The sequence below is a fragment of the Colossoma macropomum genome, unplaced genomic scaffold, assembly GCF_904425465.1.
Source record: "Colossoma macropomum unplaced genomic scaffold, Colossoma_macropomum, whole genome shotgun sequence".
In the NCBI taxonomy this organism is placed as follows: domain Eukaryota; kingdom Metazoa; phylum Chordata; class Actinopteri; order Characiformes; family Serrasalmidae; genus Colossoma; species Colossoma macropomum.
In genome coordinates, this window is record NW_023494784.1 from 23,899,148 (window position 1) to 23,918,220 (window position 19,073).

The following is a 19,073-nucleotide window of genomic DNA, read 5'->3' on the forward strand; positions in this document are numbered from 1 at the left end:
ATGGTTCTTATGCAGAGTCTCTTGATTCTTTTGCCACTGAGTCTGCAGAAAGGCGTCACTCCAGTGAGGAGATAAAACAGTTTTGTGATTGTTTTTGTACACAATTACATAACCATACAGTGGATTATCAAGCGCATCAGAAAGCGAAATTTTCATGTGATTATTTCATATTGTTCTTGGCAGCGTATAAAATGACTATTTCTCTCTAACACATGCAAACAGAGTACAGTTACAGATCTTAACCCATTTATATCTTTATTGGAATTTTTACATTGAAATTTCTTAGAGCTTCACTGATCACAAATCTGAAATTGAAATTGTTCAAACAGTTTGGCTACAGTGTCCAATTTTCTTATTGTACTTTTTTAGTATTTGGTCAATTTTGTACATTTTACACATTTTCATGAGAAATGACTGTTCTGTTTATCACAATTTGATAACTTCTCTTTGAGCAATAAAATATCTCAATATCTCAACAAATCAAGATCAACATTTTAATTACCACTTCACACGCACAAAACGGAAGAGAACAAAAGAGTGTGTGCTGTCTACGAGAAATCAGTACATTTTAATGGGACACCACTCTATATTAGAACAATTGAGCGTTTCCTTTAAATTTTTCTTCTCAGTCTTTCTTTCAGATAGACAATACATACATGCACACACAAATTATTTAGAAATTGTTTTTGGATTTTTTTCCTTGTTTTTCCAACGTACCGACTTTGATTAATATTAGAGATATGAAACATAAGAGGTAAGGAAAATTTCAAGGTTTGGGAAAATCGTGCCACAAAATGGCCTGATGCCAAATTTTTTGTCAAACAGACGATATGTGCAATTTCCTTATTACACTCGTTCTTTGGGTGTAAATGGGTTCATATAAGCATCTACACTACATTGACTACTAAAACCAGCAATATTTCAAAAACACATAGGTTAAAAATCTCATTGTGATGTTGAAGTGTATTTTTATTATATATTGTTGTTGTTATGCTTTAAATTTTCAAAAATGGCACAGAAGCATCCCTAAACCTTTACACTCCTTAAAAATGCAAAGATTTATGAATATGCATAATTATGCAAATTGTGACTTTCCCACTGACACCTGGTTTTTAAATCCCACCTCTCTCTACTACCCTGCATGCTGTGTTTTAGCTTTGGTGAAAGGGGAATAGAGCCCTCCATACTTGAACAGATTGAACAGATTAAATTGAGCAGAGTGGAAACTAAAATAAGCTAAAACTCTAACATTAATAAGTTCATCACTCAACAAATAAGTGGTTTACACAGTGACCTTAGTGGTACTTTAAAATATGTTGTGTTGTCCAGGAAAGTTCTATTTTTTGGCATTTGTTGATAAGAAGACTAGTTTTCTACCCATTTTCCCCCCAGATGGAAGTCTATAATTAAATGGCAGGTCAGTGAGCTTTCTGTGAAAGCTTGTGCAGTCTGTTGGTATACATGCTTAACTGCCCTGTCAAGTAATTGTAAGGATTTAGTTTCACTTCAATGTTTCTTGCCTCTTCACAAACTTAAATGACTGTTTTCCAAACGCAGAAAAAGGGGTGTATAATTTGGTTTGAATGCTAATACATTTAAGCAACATAAGACGAGAGGGCATATTATTGCGAGTTACACTGCAGCTGTGATTTGGATGCAGGCACTAACTCAAGACTATTAGAAACTCCTTCCCCAGCCTTTTGAATTATAGACAAATAAACTGCCCTAATATCAGGTTTAGCTCAGCTTTTTCAATATTTGACAGACTAAGCTTAATGTTCTTTTGTTTTAGCCGATCTGTAAAGCACACAGACCATTTTGTTTACTGAATTGTAATCTGCTTATTGGATCATTTCAGTTTGTTTAGTTGTTTCGTTGTCACAGCTGCTGATAGAAAAGCTTGCTTTGAGGCAACAAAAGACTGACCAAATGGGCTGCGGTTCAAATATTATCTTATAAAAGTTAACTGATGTGTCCATTTTCTGTTTCTGTATGTGCTAAAGCAGAAAATTAATAATGGATAGCTGCAGTACAAAGTGAGCTGCTACTCAGCAGCCAGTGCTCTGTGGAATGACACAGTTATTGTTAAAGAATCGTGCTGTTATTTGTGTAGAGCAGTTTGCAACCAATTCGATTTTGTGGTCAGAAATAACTGTTAAAAGATGTATTCAAAGTACTTGAACATCATAATTTCATAGTTTATAGAAGTTGTATGCTTTAAAGATTTCAACATTTTCCAAGACAAAGCCAGTCAGAGTGTTCTGACTCCTCCTCCCTCTCTAGCTTTTACTCATAAGAAGGCTGTGCTGGTGTCATTCCTACACACTCTGGGCTGCCGTGACCAGTTTTCATACACACAGCACAAGACAGGCTACTGTCTGAGCAGCAACGATGACCCATCCAGAGTTCGCTACTGACGCACTATCAAAACTACTAGCGTCAGCTGGTGGTGCTTTCGCCATCATCTTCTTTTTTGTTACCTTCCAATACATTTTCAAAGTGGAGTTTGTTTGTCCATGTGACCCTGATGAAAACAAGTGGTTCTGTTGGATTTACATAACTGTACCCTTTTTAATTTTGTTCCTCATTATAGTTGTGGTGGACAACATCTATTTAAAGATTTGTGCTTTCCAAACTCTGACTTTCTCCTGCATATTTTGGAAGCGAACTGGAAGAGCCATCACTGTGGGCACATTATGGATTGTAACAGTGCTGCTGGATGGAGACTGCTGGGTGTGCTTAGAAACCACTTCATCGGACACAACAGTCAGGAGTGAGCAGCCGGCTTGTAAGAAGGAACCCACCAGTGAGGAATTTGCATCCATCACACATAATAAAAGTTTGTCACGTGTAAGTATTCTATTTAATAAATTAATAACTCATGAATGAGTAAATTTACAGCAGGATGACACCAGTAAGCAATCACTAACTCAGTAACTGTTCATTTTATCTCTTCCTCATTTCAAACATACTATTTTTAAGGTGACTGGATTGGCTGTCTTGTGTCTGCTGTTCATTTTATGGACAGTAGGCCTGTGCTACTCAAAAAGCAAAGGACTGTACATTTATAATAAGGCTCTCTATGAGGAGTACACACTGGAAGAGACTGACAACTTTATTGATGTGGAGCTTAAAGAACTGGCCAAAGAGAACGCAAAAGCCCCAGCCAAGGACAGACTGAAGAAGATAAAAAGAGAACTACATGTAAATGGGGAAAAGTCAACAGACTAAACTGACCCGTGGCGTACGTATCTGGTAGTTCTGAAGAATGAATATGCCTAAATTCAAATCTGTATCTAGATACTATGAAAATATTATGAAAATATTCTGAAGTGGTGAACGAAAAGTGACAGTATGATGCTAGCTTAGACACGATCATCTGTAGTAGTTTCAGTCAAAAAGGCTTTCTGAACTTGTTATTCATCTACCATAGGTGCCATAAAATTCACAGACACAAAGAAAAAAAAACATTTTAAACCTTTTATGTCATTTCATTCAGGCTCAAATTGGACATGACTGTTCAAAATGTCATGTTCTTTCAGTTTGTGTCTTGCTTTAATTGTTCACTGTTTCAGTTCAAAATTCAATGCCTCACGTTATACATGAAAGAAATTGATTATATTTTAATTTATAAAATCAAAGCATGAAGTGCCATAAAAACATAGACAAGACACTCAAAAACATTCATATCAAAGTACAGAACAATAAACAAGGCAAAGTACAAACAAAAACTGTAAATATGATGGGATAGAGTTACTGGCTGCTCTGCTTATGAATAGTGTAGTGGTGCTCACTTTGGGATGCTTTCACTCACTTGTTTTAAACCTAAAAGGCTGCAGATTCAACAGGTATCTGCTCAACCTTCTTTATCACTAATAAACCCACTTACTTTAGAAATAAGAGAACATCAGAGAAATCTGAACTAACAATTGAAAACACTGCACCCTTTCTGGATCAACAGAAGTACCAAATACAGCACTGATCAAGTAGTGTACTAGCACTTAATCTCAAATCTGGAAAGGCAACCACAGTTAAAATCCACAGTGATCTGGCATAAGGCATTTTTCCTTTTCAAGCCCTTAATGACATGTTTGAGGTATTACAGCAGTACCATGTGGCACCAGTCTAGGATTGATTTAGTATTTTGCAGCAATGATACAGTACATATATAAGAACAATTCTGTAAGAACATGCAGTGTTGTAGGTATCTGACATAAAGCGTCTGTAATGAGTAACACAGCTGATAAGTTTTATGGATGTGTGTGACATATTCAAACATTCTGATCAAGATGAATACTGGTTACACTCTGATCCACAGTATGATCACATATCTTACACCCCAAAGATGACCCTGAGGTCTGCCAGGGAGAGCTTGGTGAAGGAGGAGCCAGTTCCAGACAGGACTTTCTGAGCAAGCTCCTTTTTTTTCTCCTGCAGAGAGGAGATCTTATCCTCCACTGTTCCCTCACACACAAACCTGCAGAGTAAGAAGCACAGAATAAGTAAAATAAAGAGAGCAACTTGTCAATTTATTATTATTATTTTTTTCATAATTTGAACCCGACAGCTGCCCTTTATATTGTGTGAAAAATGTATGACTAGACCAAGACAAACGCTCAAGAATCACTTGAAATAAAACCCTTTAACATTAACTTATATTAAAAGTTAAGAACGTTTTTTCTTTCTTCCGTGAAGTTTTTTCTTTGGACAGTGACGTTTATTTTTATCTTAACTGATTAATTTTGATTCAAAAGGCACTGGAAGAAAATACAACAAACCATTTTTAAAAAACTGACTCAGCTACTATAGTAGGGTTTATAGCAAGGGTTCATCGCACTATATAGCAGGGCTCTCTCTCTCTCTCTCTCTCTCTCTCTCTCTCTCTCTCTCTCTCTCTCTCTCTCTCTCTCTCTCTCTCTCTCTCTCTCTCTATATATATATATATATATATATATATATATATATATATATATATCACATTACAATGCCAGCTTCAGATTTTTATGAAATGACAGGAAGTTGCAATTACACTCTGCACAAGGCTTCTAAATTACAATGACATATACAAGAAGTGGAGATGTGTGGCGACACCCAATCTGGGCTGTGTTCAGCAAAACGTTCATGTAAACAGAAATGGCGTATATTACAGGGCTTTAGACTACCACACGTATACACTAAATGGTTACAAGTATGTGGACACCAAACATCACACCCATATATGCTTATTTAGCATCTCATTCCAAAACCATGGACGTTAATATGGACATGCATATTTACGACAACTGGCAGATGCTTATCCAGACTCCTGGATCCTGCCCTAGTAAAGTTCTTGAATAGCATGGTTTTCAGTGGTGTTACCCACTACATTGTACCAATTGTGCTATAAGGCATCAAGCATTAACATCATCAATATGGAGTATAGATAGCACAGATATAGGTTTTGGAACAATGCTGCAGGGATTAATTTAGATTTGGCTACGCGAGCATTAGTGAAGTTGGGCACTGATGTTGGGCAATAAGACTCACACCATTCTCTGATCTCCTGTGGCTACCTCTTCATATGAACCATTCTACTGCTAGGGTTTTTAGATGGAGAGTCCATATCTGTATGCCAATATATAACATTTTAATACCTAAGCTTTTACCATGAATTATGATATCACAATAGTGTGCTTACAAAAAACACTACATTTGAAGATTATACATATACAATAAGAACAATAAAATAAAATTATCAATTGGGGCTCGTCAGGGTTTCACAAAGCATTTCAGACAAGGAGTGCTGATACAGGATCACGTAAATAAGACATGAATCTGATCCTAAACCGGTACTCCTACTTTAAGAAGCTTTGTGGCCCTGGACAATTTGCAGTTAGGACTGAATTTGAGAACCCCTGCCACAGAACACTTCAACCTTTACTGAGAGCTGTGAAAGTGCTCCAACATTAAATAAAGTATTGAATGTAACAGTACCTGTACTGTACAAAGCTAAATCAATTTGATTGTGATATAGCCCTGCCACATGTATCATTATGTAAAGCCTCTCATTTAAGCAGTGAATGAAAGTAAAACAAAACATCACTGCTTATTCACTCCAGTGTCACAGGTCTATAAATCTACTGCTTACTTGTGAATGGTAACGTCCAGGCGCTGACCGACTCTGTAGATTCTGTCACAGGCCTGGTCCTCCAGCGCTGGGTTCCTGTAAATCCAGCTTCAGCTTAGGCATATTCAAAACCATTTTAATGCACACACTTCAAAGTAGTTCACTGTTAAAAGCAATTACTGTTTAATTTGCAGTGACTGAACAGAATGAGATGTTGCTTTTTCTCCTAATTGTATCTGAAGTATTGATGGCCTACTTTGCATATAAAATTTAAAAAGTATAATGTCAGGATATTGGTTGAATGAGTACGGAATAAAAACAAATCAGACAGAAACGACTGGCTTATGTTGACAGCTTTTTATTGATACTAATTGAAGAGCATAGTGACTTACCAGTGCATGTCTATGAGGAACAGATGGTTCCCACCAGTCAGATTAAGACCCACTCCTCCAGCACATAAAGACACCAGCATTACCTGCAACACACATCAATTCAATGAGACACAGCACACAAAATTATCCTCCTACATTACATCCAGGTTAAATGGTATTCATGGTATTCAGTGATTACTCTCACAAATGCAGTTAACCTTGGCCCACATGAATAAGGTTCACAACATGGCCAAAGGTATGTGGACACCCAACTGAACATCTACTTCCATAACTACAGGAATTATTATGAAATTTAAAGATAGTTAGAAGAGTCCTCCTGCACAGGGCTTTTATTCTCTTGCAGTGTCATGCTTTGCTTATCTCCTTAAACAAACAAGTTTATCTGTAATGGGATCACTTATAATTATTAGCTGTATGTAGATTATTCGGTTCCATTAATAAAAACACAAAGTGAAACTTGCATGTGATTTGTGGAGAGACATGTATTGTGGTTTGGAATGACACGCTTTGATTTGAGAGTGACTGTCAACAAAGCAATATAGAGAGTGGATCAGTCAGACACTGGTCAAGTGTTTTGGATCTGTGCATCACTAGTTGGAAGCAGACACACACACACACACACAATTATTATTAATAATTAATAATAATTGTACAGACTTCCTTTCACTGAACTACGAGGCTCAGGCCAAATCATAAAGACCGTTATTCCTCCTCCACTAAACTTAACAGTTGGCACTATGCATTCAGGCAGGCAGCATTCCCCCACCATCTGCCATTTTTTTCCTATGAGCTATGGCTATTGCAAGGCTGTATACTTGAAAAAACCAAACCACTGATTAGAAAGGGTGTTCAAATACTTTGGGCCATGTAGAGTAGAACGCTGCAGCTTCATTCTGCAGGTGTGAGGACACAAACCTGTGGTCCTTTAGGGTTGGTGTTGAATTCTTCCACTAGGTCTATGCGCCGTTTGGGGTTGACTGTACCGTCTATAACTCCAAAGTGCAGATCCATCTTCTTTAAGTGAACAGCTACAATGTGCAGCATACTGGTCCACTGGGACACAATTACACTGCCAACAGACACTCCAGTCAGTCTCAAACACCTCCATTTACACAACCAAAATTTTGGGAAGGCAACATGCTCAACATGTTAAATGTGCAGCCACATCTGAATTCAAGTCTGCATAAAAATGTTACCATGGCATGTGAAATGATCTTTAATCTAGTAAATATTTCTAGTATTTTTCTGTAAGCTTACTACAAGATTAATTAACTTCTTTCTAAACATTTTTTTACTTGTTTTAAGTGATTTTATCAGGTGAAATTCTCACTATATTGGCAGATAAAAAAATGATGTAAAGACTAGATTTGAGAATTTCACTTGTCAAGATGCTTTTTTCCTGCAGTGTATTCAATAAATGTATCAAAAACCACAGAGACAAAACGTACCTTTTCTGATTTTTCTTGCGGATCTCCCGCAACTCTGTAAGGATGGCTGAAATCTGAACAAAAAGATGGACTGGGACTATAGATTATGTCCTGTAATCTTTAAAATTTGCATTGTTGCATGAACTGCATGAATGATTGCTTAAATTTTCACTTCAAATGACCTGCTAGGCCTCGGGATGAGTTGGTGTGGAAATACTTATTTTAAAGCAGTGAAGCTTACATTAAGCTTACATAATTTGTGACATTACATTTATCATCAAGTTGGTAACAAATGACACAGCCAGACCCAACAGAGCTGGTTCATGTTAGCTAGAAAGAAAAACTTAAACAGCTAACTACAAATACAAATACATACAAAGTCTTTACATTTAAACAATTTTCTTTGTACTTTTTGAGTTTACAACATCAGAAATTATAAAGAGGATTTTTTCAAACATTTACAATTTTGTATAATAATCTAGATGTAATACATTATCTAACATTTTGTAATAAAGAAAGTGGGTGGAGAGTCACCTTGGTGCTCTCACGGCTCTGCTCAAAGAGCTCAGAACTGAAGCGACTGCCATTGAGGGAGACAGTGGACTTGGGGTCAGAGTCAGAGGGCTCTGACAGAGAGAGGGCACACAGCTGTTCCTCCAGAGACAAAGCTATCCCATCACCCTGCAGCTCTGACTGATCCAGAGTCTGAAAAAGACACACACAAATATAACACAAAATCCACAGGCTGAAATTGATTGAGAGAAGACAGTTTAAGAATATATGTGAGAACGTTACCTTTTTAAGCAGGGACAGGTGACAACAGCACTGTCTGAGGCGCAGCAGCAGAGACAGGATGTGAATGGTGCTGGAACCCTGGGTGTGTTGAGAGGAAGATACCTTCTCCTGCTGGGACATTCCAAACTCACGTGCAACTAAAACACACAAACATTTTTAAAGATGCAGCACCAATAATCACAGTTCTTTTACGAACACTTGATACTCATTTGGGGACACCAACTGGTCCAGTTTTTAAAGTAGTAATTTTGCCATTCTTCTCTACTACAAGTCTCCAGTTGCTGCATGGTGCATTCACTGTTGTATTCACACTTCATAGTGCGCCACACATTTTTAGTGGGAGACAGGTCTGGACCGCAGGCAAGCCAATTTAGCAGAGAAGTTGGTGCTGTTAATGGACGATTTTGACATTTGGCTTCCGCTGTGCATGGTACAGTCTTAACCTGCATTTGTGGATGCAATAAACTGTGTTTACCGACTCCAGTTCGTCAAAGTATTCTTGAGCCCATGTGGTGATTTCCATCACAGAAGCATGACAGTTTTTAATGCAGTGCCATCTGAGGAATCCATCAAATTTTTTCAAGATTAATGTACATTTATGATGGGTTTTACATTAGAAATACTGCTGAGTCTTTTGTTGCAACAAGTGGCCCTACTATGGTCTAAACTGACTTTGACTTTACAACTGATTAATAATTAACTGTATTTCGATGACCTTTTTATTTCTGTAATGTGATCTTAAGTTGTTAACCCTAAATGCATTAAACACTTGCAGGATTTAAATGACAATTTAGCTCCACTCATAACCCGAATATGAAGGCCTTTTTTGTATAATACCAGGATTAGGGATGCAAGAGCCACCTACCCTAGTGGTTTAATAAAATAAAATAAAAGCAAAAAGCAACAAGCAAAAAAATTTTACTTTGCAGTAGCGTTTCTCCTTTAAACTGCGTTCATTCTATTTCACTTATTTCCAATGCTGACTGTAAACAGTTTCAAATTTTTAATTTTTTTTTTTATTTTTTTGCTTAACAAGCTGGCCTACAAAAACCAGTGTCTCTTACTGAGTCCCTGACATGCTTTTGATACCACAATTGAAAGAAGCATGCAGGCACAGGACAAACAGTAGGTGGCAGTATTTACCCAATTACATAAAGCAACGTCATCTACCCAACAATGGTTGGTTAAACGTATTTACAGAGCCGAGAAGCTTATGTATGTTTTGTTTGAACTTGAGTTGTATCTCTTAAGTCGGACGTTCTGTAATAATTATTTATACCTAACTTACTAGCTAATGACATTACATGCACTTAAGAGCATATTCACATTATAACACAGCCTTTTTCAGGACTGTACTTAAAATTCTAACCTTTCTCAAATGGGTTGCCACTGTATCCTTGTTTAGTGTCTCCTCCTTCATGCCTATTTAGGTAGGACTGAAGGGTGGACCTGGTAAAGAGAACAGCATGATGCTAAACGCAATACAGTCTACGGGTCTTATGATAGGCCCTTCATAACTTTGTACTAATCTGTACCTGGATTGTGCAAATACTACATCATAAACTGACTGCTCTTCTTCAGACAGTTTCACTCTGTGAACTTCACAGCTTCGGTCAGGCAGAGACACCTAGCACAAAATACAAAAGGAGTTAATGTCTTCTGTGTAAGTTTAGAGAACAGGTGCACATATGGTCCACATGCACGTACCAGAGGTTTGCCTGTAGAGTCCAGCTGGTTCTTGGTCCTGCGGAGCAGCAGAGACCTGGTGAGGATGTTGAGCCTCTCTCCTCCTCTTTTTGAGCCGTTGTCTACCTGAGCCTTCCACAGTTTATATTCATCAAAGGGAGAGCACCTCAAAAACCTACAACACACACACATGGGCTTGTTGAAGTTCTATCACTGACATTTTTCAGCTCAGGTCATCGCAAAAGCTGCATTTGTAATAAAAGTGAGAGAAAATAAACATAATCTTTGAAAACCGTTAAAGCTGTTCTAAGGGTTCTAAGGCTGGAACATTAGAAGAATGCTCATACTTCAGCAGTGAGTACATGTCCAACAGGTTGTTCTGGATGGGTGTTCCAGTAACAGCCCAGCGTGCTCTGGCCCGCAGCTTGCACACCGCCATGGAGGTCTGGACTTTAGGGTTCTTGATGTTGTGAGCCTCATCCAGAACCACACGAGCCCAGGCAACACGCAAGAGAGGGCCCATGTCCGATGCCTAAGCAGAGACATCTGGCTATTACGATTGAATCAGGTAGGTTTGGTCACTCAACTCAGAAGCCATTTCACTGACATGCAAAATGACCAACCACAGACCTTTATCTTAGTGTGCTGTGTAGAAGCAGATGATTGTCAAAATTGTTTTACAACAAAAACAGATCTCCTGAAACCAAGTGAATGAGAATGCCACAAATTTCACAAACTTGTTTTCAATTCATCAACTACATCTTGCATCAAACGGCCATTGCTGTTATTATGGTGTGCAAAACCATTTCATAAAAAGATAAAAATGGAGGCTGAGGCTGAGATTAACCTGTACATGGAGACCCTATATTTGTAGAGACAGTAACATTTACAGTGGGTTCAATCATCTATTGTCAAATGATCTATTGTTCTATGTACTGTTTTAGAAAAAGAAGACCAGCTGGATCTTTGTATGTTAGCGCACTATCTACTGCTATAAAAACAGCTCAATGCCACCTTACTGGACAATGGAGGGATGCTGTGGGAAAGTGCAGACAAACATACAGAAAGAGACATTATTGTTTCATCTTTTGACTTTCTCACATTGGCAGTTTGAGACAAAACATAAGAATCATCAGCTTTAACAGACCACTCTCTTTTCATGCCTGTGCACCAATGACATTTTGAGATTACACTACTTTAGTTAATAAGAACGCATGTTAATTATTCACATAACTTCTACCAATTTAGTACTTCATACCGTAGGCTCAGCATCTTCACTGGGACGTTCTGCATCTTCTTTCTGAACAGGGATCTCTTTAGAGACCAAACTGTATGTGGTGACTACCACATCATGCTCAGCCAGTCTAATGGAGAGAGGAGAAATGCAAGTGAAACACAGATCTAACAGAAAAATTAGGAAATTTTACAGGAATTTCTAAACAGATTTACAGTCCATGCTGATGTACACTACTACTAAAGAGTGTCAGCGATACTGCACAGTATCACTATGTGTCTTACACGCTCGCACTCCTCTGTCGGTTGGGCCCATGGTAGAGATACACACTGAGTCGACTGTTCTTTACATGTCTTTCTATCTCTTTCTTCCAGTGATGCACCAGAGAGGCAGGACAGATAATCAGAGTTCCCTGAGATGCCACCAAAGATGAGTCTTTTTTAAAAAAATAAATAAATAAAATCATGAAAATCATATTGAATACATCCACAGAATACCAGGATACACTAGTCTATGAATATGCTTATCATCAGAGATAGATAAGAGAGAAAAATAGAAGACAGAAAGAGCCATTTCAGCATCGCAGTAAATTAACAACACTGCGCAAGAGTATTTACCAGTCTTGGAGATCCATCCCTCCAGCTCAGTGTCCTTGGCATCCTTCTTCTTCTTCTGGGCCAGAATGAGAGCAATCATGGTCAGGGTCTTTCCCAGACCCATGTCATCGGCTGAAATAGCAGAAAAACAAACCGACTAAGGCTAAAAAATAAAAAGAAATAAATACAACAACTACAACAAGGTCTCGTAGAGTGATTGTGTCTTTGACGTGAGCACCATTCAATGGCGCTAAAAAATAAATAAACGAATCAAATAAAAGACAAAACTAAGCCTTACTTTGACCTTTTCATTTCATTCATCACTCATAAATTCAGCTGCTGTCATATCCTCATATGCATCATGCTAAACCAATATCAAATATTCCTAACACAATTTTTAAGGAGAGAAATTAAGTGTTACCCAGAATACCACCACAGGGTTTCTGGGTCTCCCTCCACAGGATCCAGGCCAGGGCTCTTCTCTGGTGAGGCAATAATGGGACCTGAAGGGGTGAAGATCATCTCAGTACCCAGTTCCAAGAGTGCAATTATTCCAAATGACAAAACACAAGAACTGAAATGTCACATTTCTATCTACTTATCTTTTCATCCACAGTTCAAAGTGCATTAGTATACAAGTACAATGATTTTCTCAGTAATTATGCAGAGTCTCTTGCCTTGATTCCTTTGGGATCCTGTGCTTCTGTGTCGGCAGAAGGGCAGGACTCCAAGGAGTGATGTAGGTGGTCAATTGCCTCAGTTGTGGCATTGCGCACAGCAAGCAGTCTGTTCTCAGTCATCCTGCCTCCATAGAAAGCCTGGTTTTGAGGATTTACTGGGGAGGAAATGTTTCAAGAGAGCTCATGACAATAAACAAATGAAACATCAGGAACAATGACAACAGATATCCGCCTATTTATATCATGAGAAAAAAAAAAGATGTTTAGTCCAAAAAGAGGGTGAAAAGGATTACCTCCATACATCTGTGTGTAACCCTGACTGAGATGCAATTCTAAGGCGCTAGCAGAGGATTTCTGCTGGAATAGGACTGGTGCTTCTGCTAAAAAGACAGTGCCTCCTGGTCGGCTAAAAGGGTTGGACTGGCTGGGCAGAGGTTTCTGCTGCGTGCTACTGTCTGCATCCTGAGAATCTACAAAGAGATTATCCAATAACATTTAGTCTTTAGTCACATACCTGAAGGAGTAACACATCAATGAGATACTTTTCAGGCTCAAAGTCAGTATCTCACCAGTGAGAGCAACATTGGTCAGACTCAAAGCCTCCAAAGCATCTTCCAACTCCTTCACTTGGCTCTTCAGCCTCTCTCCTTTATCAGGAAGAGCAGACACATTCACTGCTGAGAGAGTGGCCTGGGCCAAGGGCACATACACAGAGTAAGAAGGGAGAAAAATATTGTGTGAAGCTGATTAGTAATACAAAGAATTGTCATTCTGATTATTATACTGATCACACTAAGACCACACCTGCATAATCAGATAAAGTCAACAGGAGCCACATGCCATTTCATGCATCTCATATTCGGGGAAACATGCAGACACGATTTATCTGCATTACATTTACACCTGGCCACAGAAATGCACCTCCACCAGAGTGACAGAAATCTGATCTGTATCAGTGCTGCTCTTCTCTATTATATACAAACCCAACAAATTCTCTTCCAGCATTTCCTGAGACAATGGCAGGCACCAAACACATTTTTCTTTATGTAATTATGCATTTCATAAGAACAAGAGAGAGAATCCAGTACCAGCTCCATGCACACTACTGACAAGCAGAACAAAGATTATGAAAATGGCTTGAAAAACAGCTACATTTCAACTTGGCTCAGCTGCATCTCGAACCACTCCTGAAGTGGTCTGACGATTCCTACAGTGGTTAGATATTAATTTACACTTGGCTTTTTCCAGTCTGACCATAAACCCTTTTTTTTTCTACGACACATCCTCTTTTGGGAACCTAAAAAAATATGCCTGGCCAGGATTTCTAAATTGCCTGAAATGTTCAGGATTTGCCTTTGCTTTCATGCAGACATGTGCTTTCTACACTCTAATCTGTGCCACCTTCCTGTCCCCAGTGTCCACTTCTTTGAAAACCAAAACGTGGTCAGCCCATGTTTTTTAAGACCAGAGGGCATAGAAGAGCAGGAAAAGCAAAAACTGCAGTAGAAGAATGACAGAAAAATACTGATAAAGATTCTATAACAAACACTGAATCAGTACCTTCTTCTGTTTAAGCTGGGCAGTAAGCTGGCTGTGCAGAGCTTTAGGATCTTCATCTTGACTCTTGACTTTTGATGCGGGCTGGAAGCCTGGGTAGGAGGTGAGGGTTTTCTGCACAGGTGCAACTGGAGCCTTGGATGTCTGCTCAGGGCCTGGCTGCACTGACACCAGCTGAACATCATCATCTTCATCACTCCACTCTCCAAATGGAGAGTTTACTGTGCTCTTGCTTTTCTGAATCTTGTCCTGGCTCTCACCTGACACTGTGTCTTGGGAACTATTTTTAACTGGCTTTGCAGAAGCTGAAACACCTTCTAATGTAGAGGTTGGGCTGCTTGGCTTGCCACTTTGTGGACTGTGGGTCTTTTTAGTAACAACCTGTGGCCGAGAGTCTACACTTGGTGTAACACTCTTGCTAAAGGTGATATTTTCTTTCACGCTGTCACTGGCAGCAGTTTTCTCACTATACCTCTCAGCTTTTTGAGAGGGCTTTTGTTGTGAGACTCTGGAGGGAAGAGTCTCTGTGACTGCTCCCTCCTCTCTTTTTTCTTCATCATGGGCTCTGGGGGTAGAAGATTTAGTCTGTTTCTCAGTTTGTTGCTCCTTTATTTTCTCACACTTACTGCTAGAGCCCTCAGTGCCCTCTGAACTCTCTGCTGTGCTAGCAGTTACTTCGCCACCGCTACTGCGCTTCCTCTCTTCATCAGATGCTCGCTTTTTTATCTTCATTCCAGGAGGAAGTTTCTTGTTTCTCCAGGACTCTTGCTGTGCAGAACTGGCTATTTCACCATCCAATGCAGCTGCACCCTTAGAGTTGCATTTGCTATTCTGTTCTTCCTCTGCTTCCTTGTTGTGCTTTTTATCTTCTTTGGTCTTCTTGTGGCTCTCACTATCTATATATTTACCTGACTTCGTCACCTTTGCACTCCCCACGTCTGCCTCTTGAAGTTTTCTCCACTCTGAGGTTTGGTCTACTTTGTTAGGGGCTTTGAAAGGGTTTCTGACAGGAGGTAGGATGGAAGGCTGATTCCTTTTGTCTGACAAAGGACTCCTCTCACTGTCCTTCTGCAAAAAGCATTTTAAAATTAAATAAATTAACTGCAATACATTTGCAAAAACATTCACACATCTACACAGACTTCAATTCCTAATCTTGTACTGTTACTCTCAAAAACAATACAACAGACAAGTGACAAATTGAAGCCTGAATAAATGAGTGAAGAAACAGGTACAGATGATTTTTGACAGCTGCATTTAGAGCTATGGGAAAGACAGTAGATAAATGGCTTGGAAATTGTTGTCAAAAGTGCACATTCAATGACCATGATGCTTGGGCATTAGTGCAATAAGAAAAGAAGAAAAAAAAAAAGACAGATGAGCGTCATGTCTTCAGGTGATTAAGAATGTCAATGTGGGATGTAACCAGACTGTGCAAGCTAGAACAGTCCATCCACAACAACAAACAGAGAGATAGTATAAGAGTGTTCCAACACAAGAACCTCTCATTTCAATGATGAATACAAATCTTATTGAGTATGAAAATTATGTAAATTGTACAATATGGCTTTCACATTCTTCTAATTTTAACCCAACTGAATACCTATACAAAACTTTGGACCAACGTGTTAGACAGCCTTCTCCACCACTATAAACAAGCACCAAATGAGGCAATATCTCTTGAAAGAATGGTGTTGCATCGGTCCAGTGCAGTTCCAGAGACTTGTAGAGACTATGTGAAGCTGTTCTGGCAGCTTGAGGTAGCCCAACACTTTACGAAGACATTTTGCATTACTTTTTCTTTTAATATGTCACTCACATGTGTAATGCACTTAGATACCAATAAGATAGAATACTGCTTTTCATTTGATTTAGTTTTAATTATAATGGTTACCTCTGACCATGGAATACTCCCACACCACTTGTGTCCCTCTTTCTTTCCTGTTACACAGCGATACAGCAACCTGATTTGAGAAATAATAATTTGATCAAATGATTATAAGCACTTCAGCCAGACTTTTATGGCATAAAAGAACTGCATGCCTTTAAAAACACATCTTTAAACACACAGCTCACCTGTAACTGCCTTGTGCTTCATTGTGAACTAAGGCCTGAAGTTCAACCAATGCATCTTCATGGCGAAGACAGTGAGAAGGTGGAACTCTGAGATTAGCAGAAACCTCGGATTAGCAGTCTCTCCACAATACCCAAAGCAAGATAGAAAACCAACGAGGTAAACTAGCACAGCTGAATGAAAAAAATATATGAAACTGCACGAATAGTGTGTATTGTACGACAGGTTGCGATTTAAAACCTAAAACAAGCTCCACTCACTCAGCAGGCTGTGCAAAGTTGCATGGTGTCGCATCCTGTGCAGTGCAAACGTAGAAGCTCTTGCCCTGATTCGGTCCTTTCTTCACCCCAGTCTTCAAAAAGCAAGTACTGCCTGATTGAAGAGAGCCATATTAGCTAGCTATGTCAAAAAATGAAAAGTTATACAACACCTGCGCAGACTTACAACCCGAACATACAGCTCTGCCTTAGCTGTGAAAGCTACTCATATCATTTCAGATGGTTGAGGTCTGACGTGCTGCTATGCAGAGCGCCTCTAACGTTACTCTCTCCAGCTCACTCAGCTAAGTTAGCTAGTGTGGCAGACTAATGTTTATTCGTTGTAGTTTTAAAGACTACACCGTTAGTGACGAGGCTGAAGTTGTCTCTTTGTCAATATTGTTTTTGAACTGTCACCTACCGTGTGTTTCACAAAGGACTCTTTCCATTTTGCTAAGTTAAACCGGTATCTGCCCTTTCGCTTTGCTAGCCGGCTAGTCAGACAGTCTGCTTTGGTGTATGAAACAGAACACATTCCCCGTCACCGTCTTGATGACGTCTTCTCTCAGCTTAGCCAATGGGGTGACCCCGGCGGCATTTCAAACCGCACATGTTGAGACACAGCCTTGGGCTCAGACAGAACCTGCGCGTTTGCATCACAGCCAGCAGGTGGCAGACTTACCTCATACGTGAGCTACTGGTTACCGTCATATATTTTCGTATAGTAAAAAGTTCCTCATAAGGACAGGTAGCACCTTTATTAAAACATGATCATTTATGGCCCTTTCAAGATAATGTGAATTGCTTGTTTATGCTATTGTTAAATCTCAAACAAGTTGACGGTCTCATGACATGCCACTCCTCCTTTTACTTTGCTGAAAAAAGACCATTAAGATGAAAAAAGAACTATTAATATTGAGACCTGATGGTTTTGCTTTCTAATGGGTATTGGCTTAATGGTTACTTTTAGAAACCACTAATTTCCTGTAGGACATCCCTAGAACCCATTAGAAAACCATCAGGTGTATTTATAACAAGTCTAAGAACACCTGTCCTTTACACTGTGATATCAACCCATCAGGAAATATAAATAGACCTTTTTCAGGAGAGTGCACGCTACCATGAGCCTTTGTGTGTAGTCATCTGCATAGCCACGCCTCCAAAGTCTCAGGTGCTAGCGCCAGCCAGTAGCAGAATGCTACACAGTTCGTCCCTCAAAGGTCAGCTGGTCCCCAGCGACGTACCAGCTTGAGCCAAGTCCTTGGGCACATGCACAGTCCCGACAAGAACAAATGCTGTGGGGCACTCGCTCCTCAGCAGCAAGCAACCCACCCCTCACCACACCAGTGTCACTTTCCCGAACACAGCTTGTGTACGCTGGGGCTCTGCCCACTATCCCACTTCTGATACCAATATGGCATAGAACATCAATGTCAAATTTATTTATAGAGCACATTTAAAAAGAACCGCTGTTGACTGAAGTACTATACACAAAACTCATTAAACAGGCAGTAAAACACAGAACCAGCTTGAATAACAAAAAAGACAATAAATATAAAATAAAACAGTAAGATTGTAACAACAAGTAGGATAAGCAGCTCTCACACTGAATCAAAAGCCAAAAAATAAAAATGTGTTTTGAGGCAGGATTTAAAAACAGAAATTGTTTTGTGCCAAGCAAAAAAAGCATGATCTCCCCTGTGCTTCAATCTTGATTTAGGGACAGTCAAAAGGAACTGGTCAGCGGACCTAAGGGCCCTTGATGGAACATATGGTTGTAATAGGTCAGAAAGATAGGTTGGAGCTAGCCCATTTAACAATTTATTAGCAAACAATAAAATCTTAAAAACAATGTTAAAATGTACAGGGAGTCAATGAAGAGAGGCCAGTACAGGGCAAATATGTTCACACTTATGTGTTCCTGTTAAAAGATGAGCTGCAGTGTTCTGGACCATCTGTAAGCGTGAAAGGCAGGCCTGATTAACAACAACATAAAGGGTACTGCAGTAATCATGTCTGGATAAAATAAAAGCATGTATAACCCTTTCAAAATCATTGAAAGATTAAAAGGGCTTACCTTTAGATAAGAGCCTCAGTTGGAAAAAGCTAGAATTAATCATTTAAAATCATTGTCCATTATCACATCTAGATTTTTTACATATGCATCCAGAGAACATAGGTCCATGTGAGTGGTATCAAAGACACCATCCAGGGCCATCCAGGCTTTAAAGTGTCTGTATCTTTCTGTTTCAAGGGCAAGTAAATTTGG

General features: G+C 39.2%; 1 protein-coding gene across 1 annotated transcript; it reads right to left on the reverse strand.

The window, feature by feature from the left end:
• Positions 1 to 3,603: 3,603 nt before the first annotated feature.
• Positions 3,604 to 17,336, reverse strand: ttf2 (transcription termination factor, RNA polymerase II). The gene is made up of 23 exons (XM_036561868.1): positions 17,226 to 17,336; positions 16,808 to 16,919; positions 16,550 to 16,636; positions 16,368 to 16,437; positions 14,477 to 15,541; positions 13,486 to 13,606; positions 13,210 to 13,386; positions 12,914 to 13,071; positions 12,658 to 12,739; positions 12,258 to 12,368; positions 11,925 to 12,075; positions 11,665 to 11,770; positions 10,754 to 10,938; positions 10,428 to 10,581; positions 10,256 to 10,347; positions 10,090 to 10,169; positions 8,721 to 8,857; positions 8,460 to 8,630; positions 7,947 to 7,999; positions 7,414 to 7,567; positions 6,499 to 6,581; positions 6,128 to 6,202; positions 3,604 to 4,477 (listed from the first exon to the last, which is right to left on the reverse strand). The coding sequence occupies exons 1-23, from the start codon at positions 17,251 to 17,253 to the stop codon at positions 4,333 to 4,335; spliced, it is 3,597 nt and encodes a 1,198-aa protein (XP_036417761.1). The 5' UTR covers positions 17,254 to 17,336; the 3' UTR covers positions 3,604 to 4,332.
• Between the last annotated feature and the right edge of the window lie 1,737 nt (positions 17,337 to 19,073).

Coding starts and splice junctions, on each gene's coding strand:
- ttf2 (XM_036561868.1), bottom strand. CDS start 17,253: ATGGAAAGAGTCCTTTGTGAAACACACG. Junction 12,076..12,257: donor GGGATGGATCTCCAAGACTG/GTAAATACTCTT, acceptor TTTTTAAAAAAG/ACTCATCTTTGGTGGCATCT. Junction 10,582..10,753: donor GACATGTACTCACTGCTGAA/GTATGAGCATTC, acceptor TGTGTGTTGTAG/GTTTTTGAGGTGCTCTCCCT.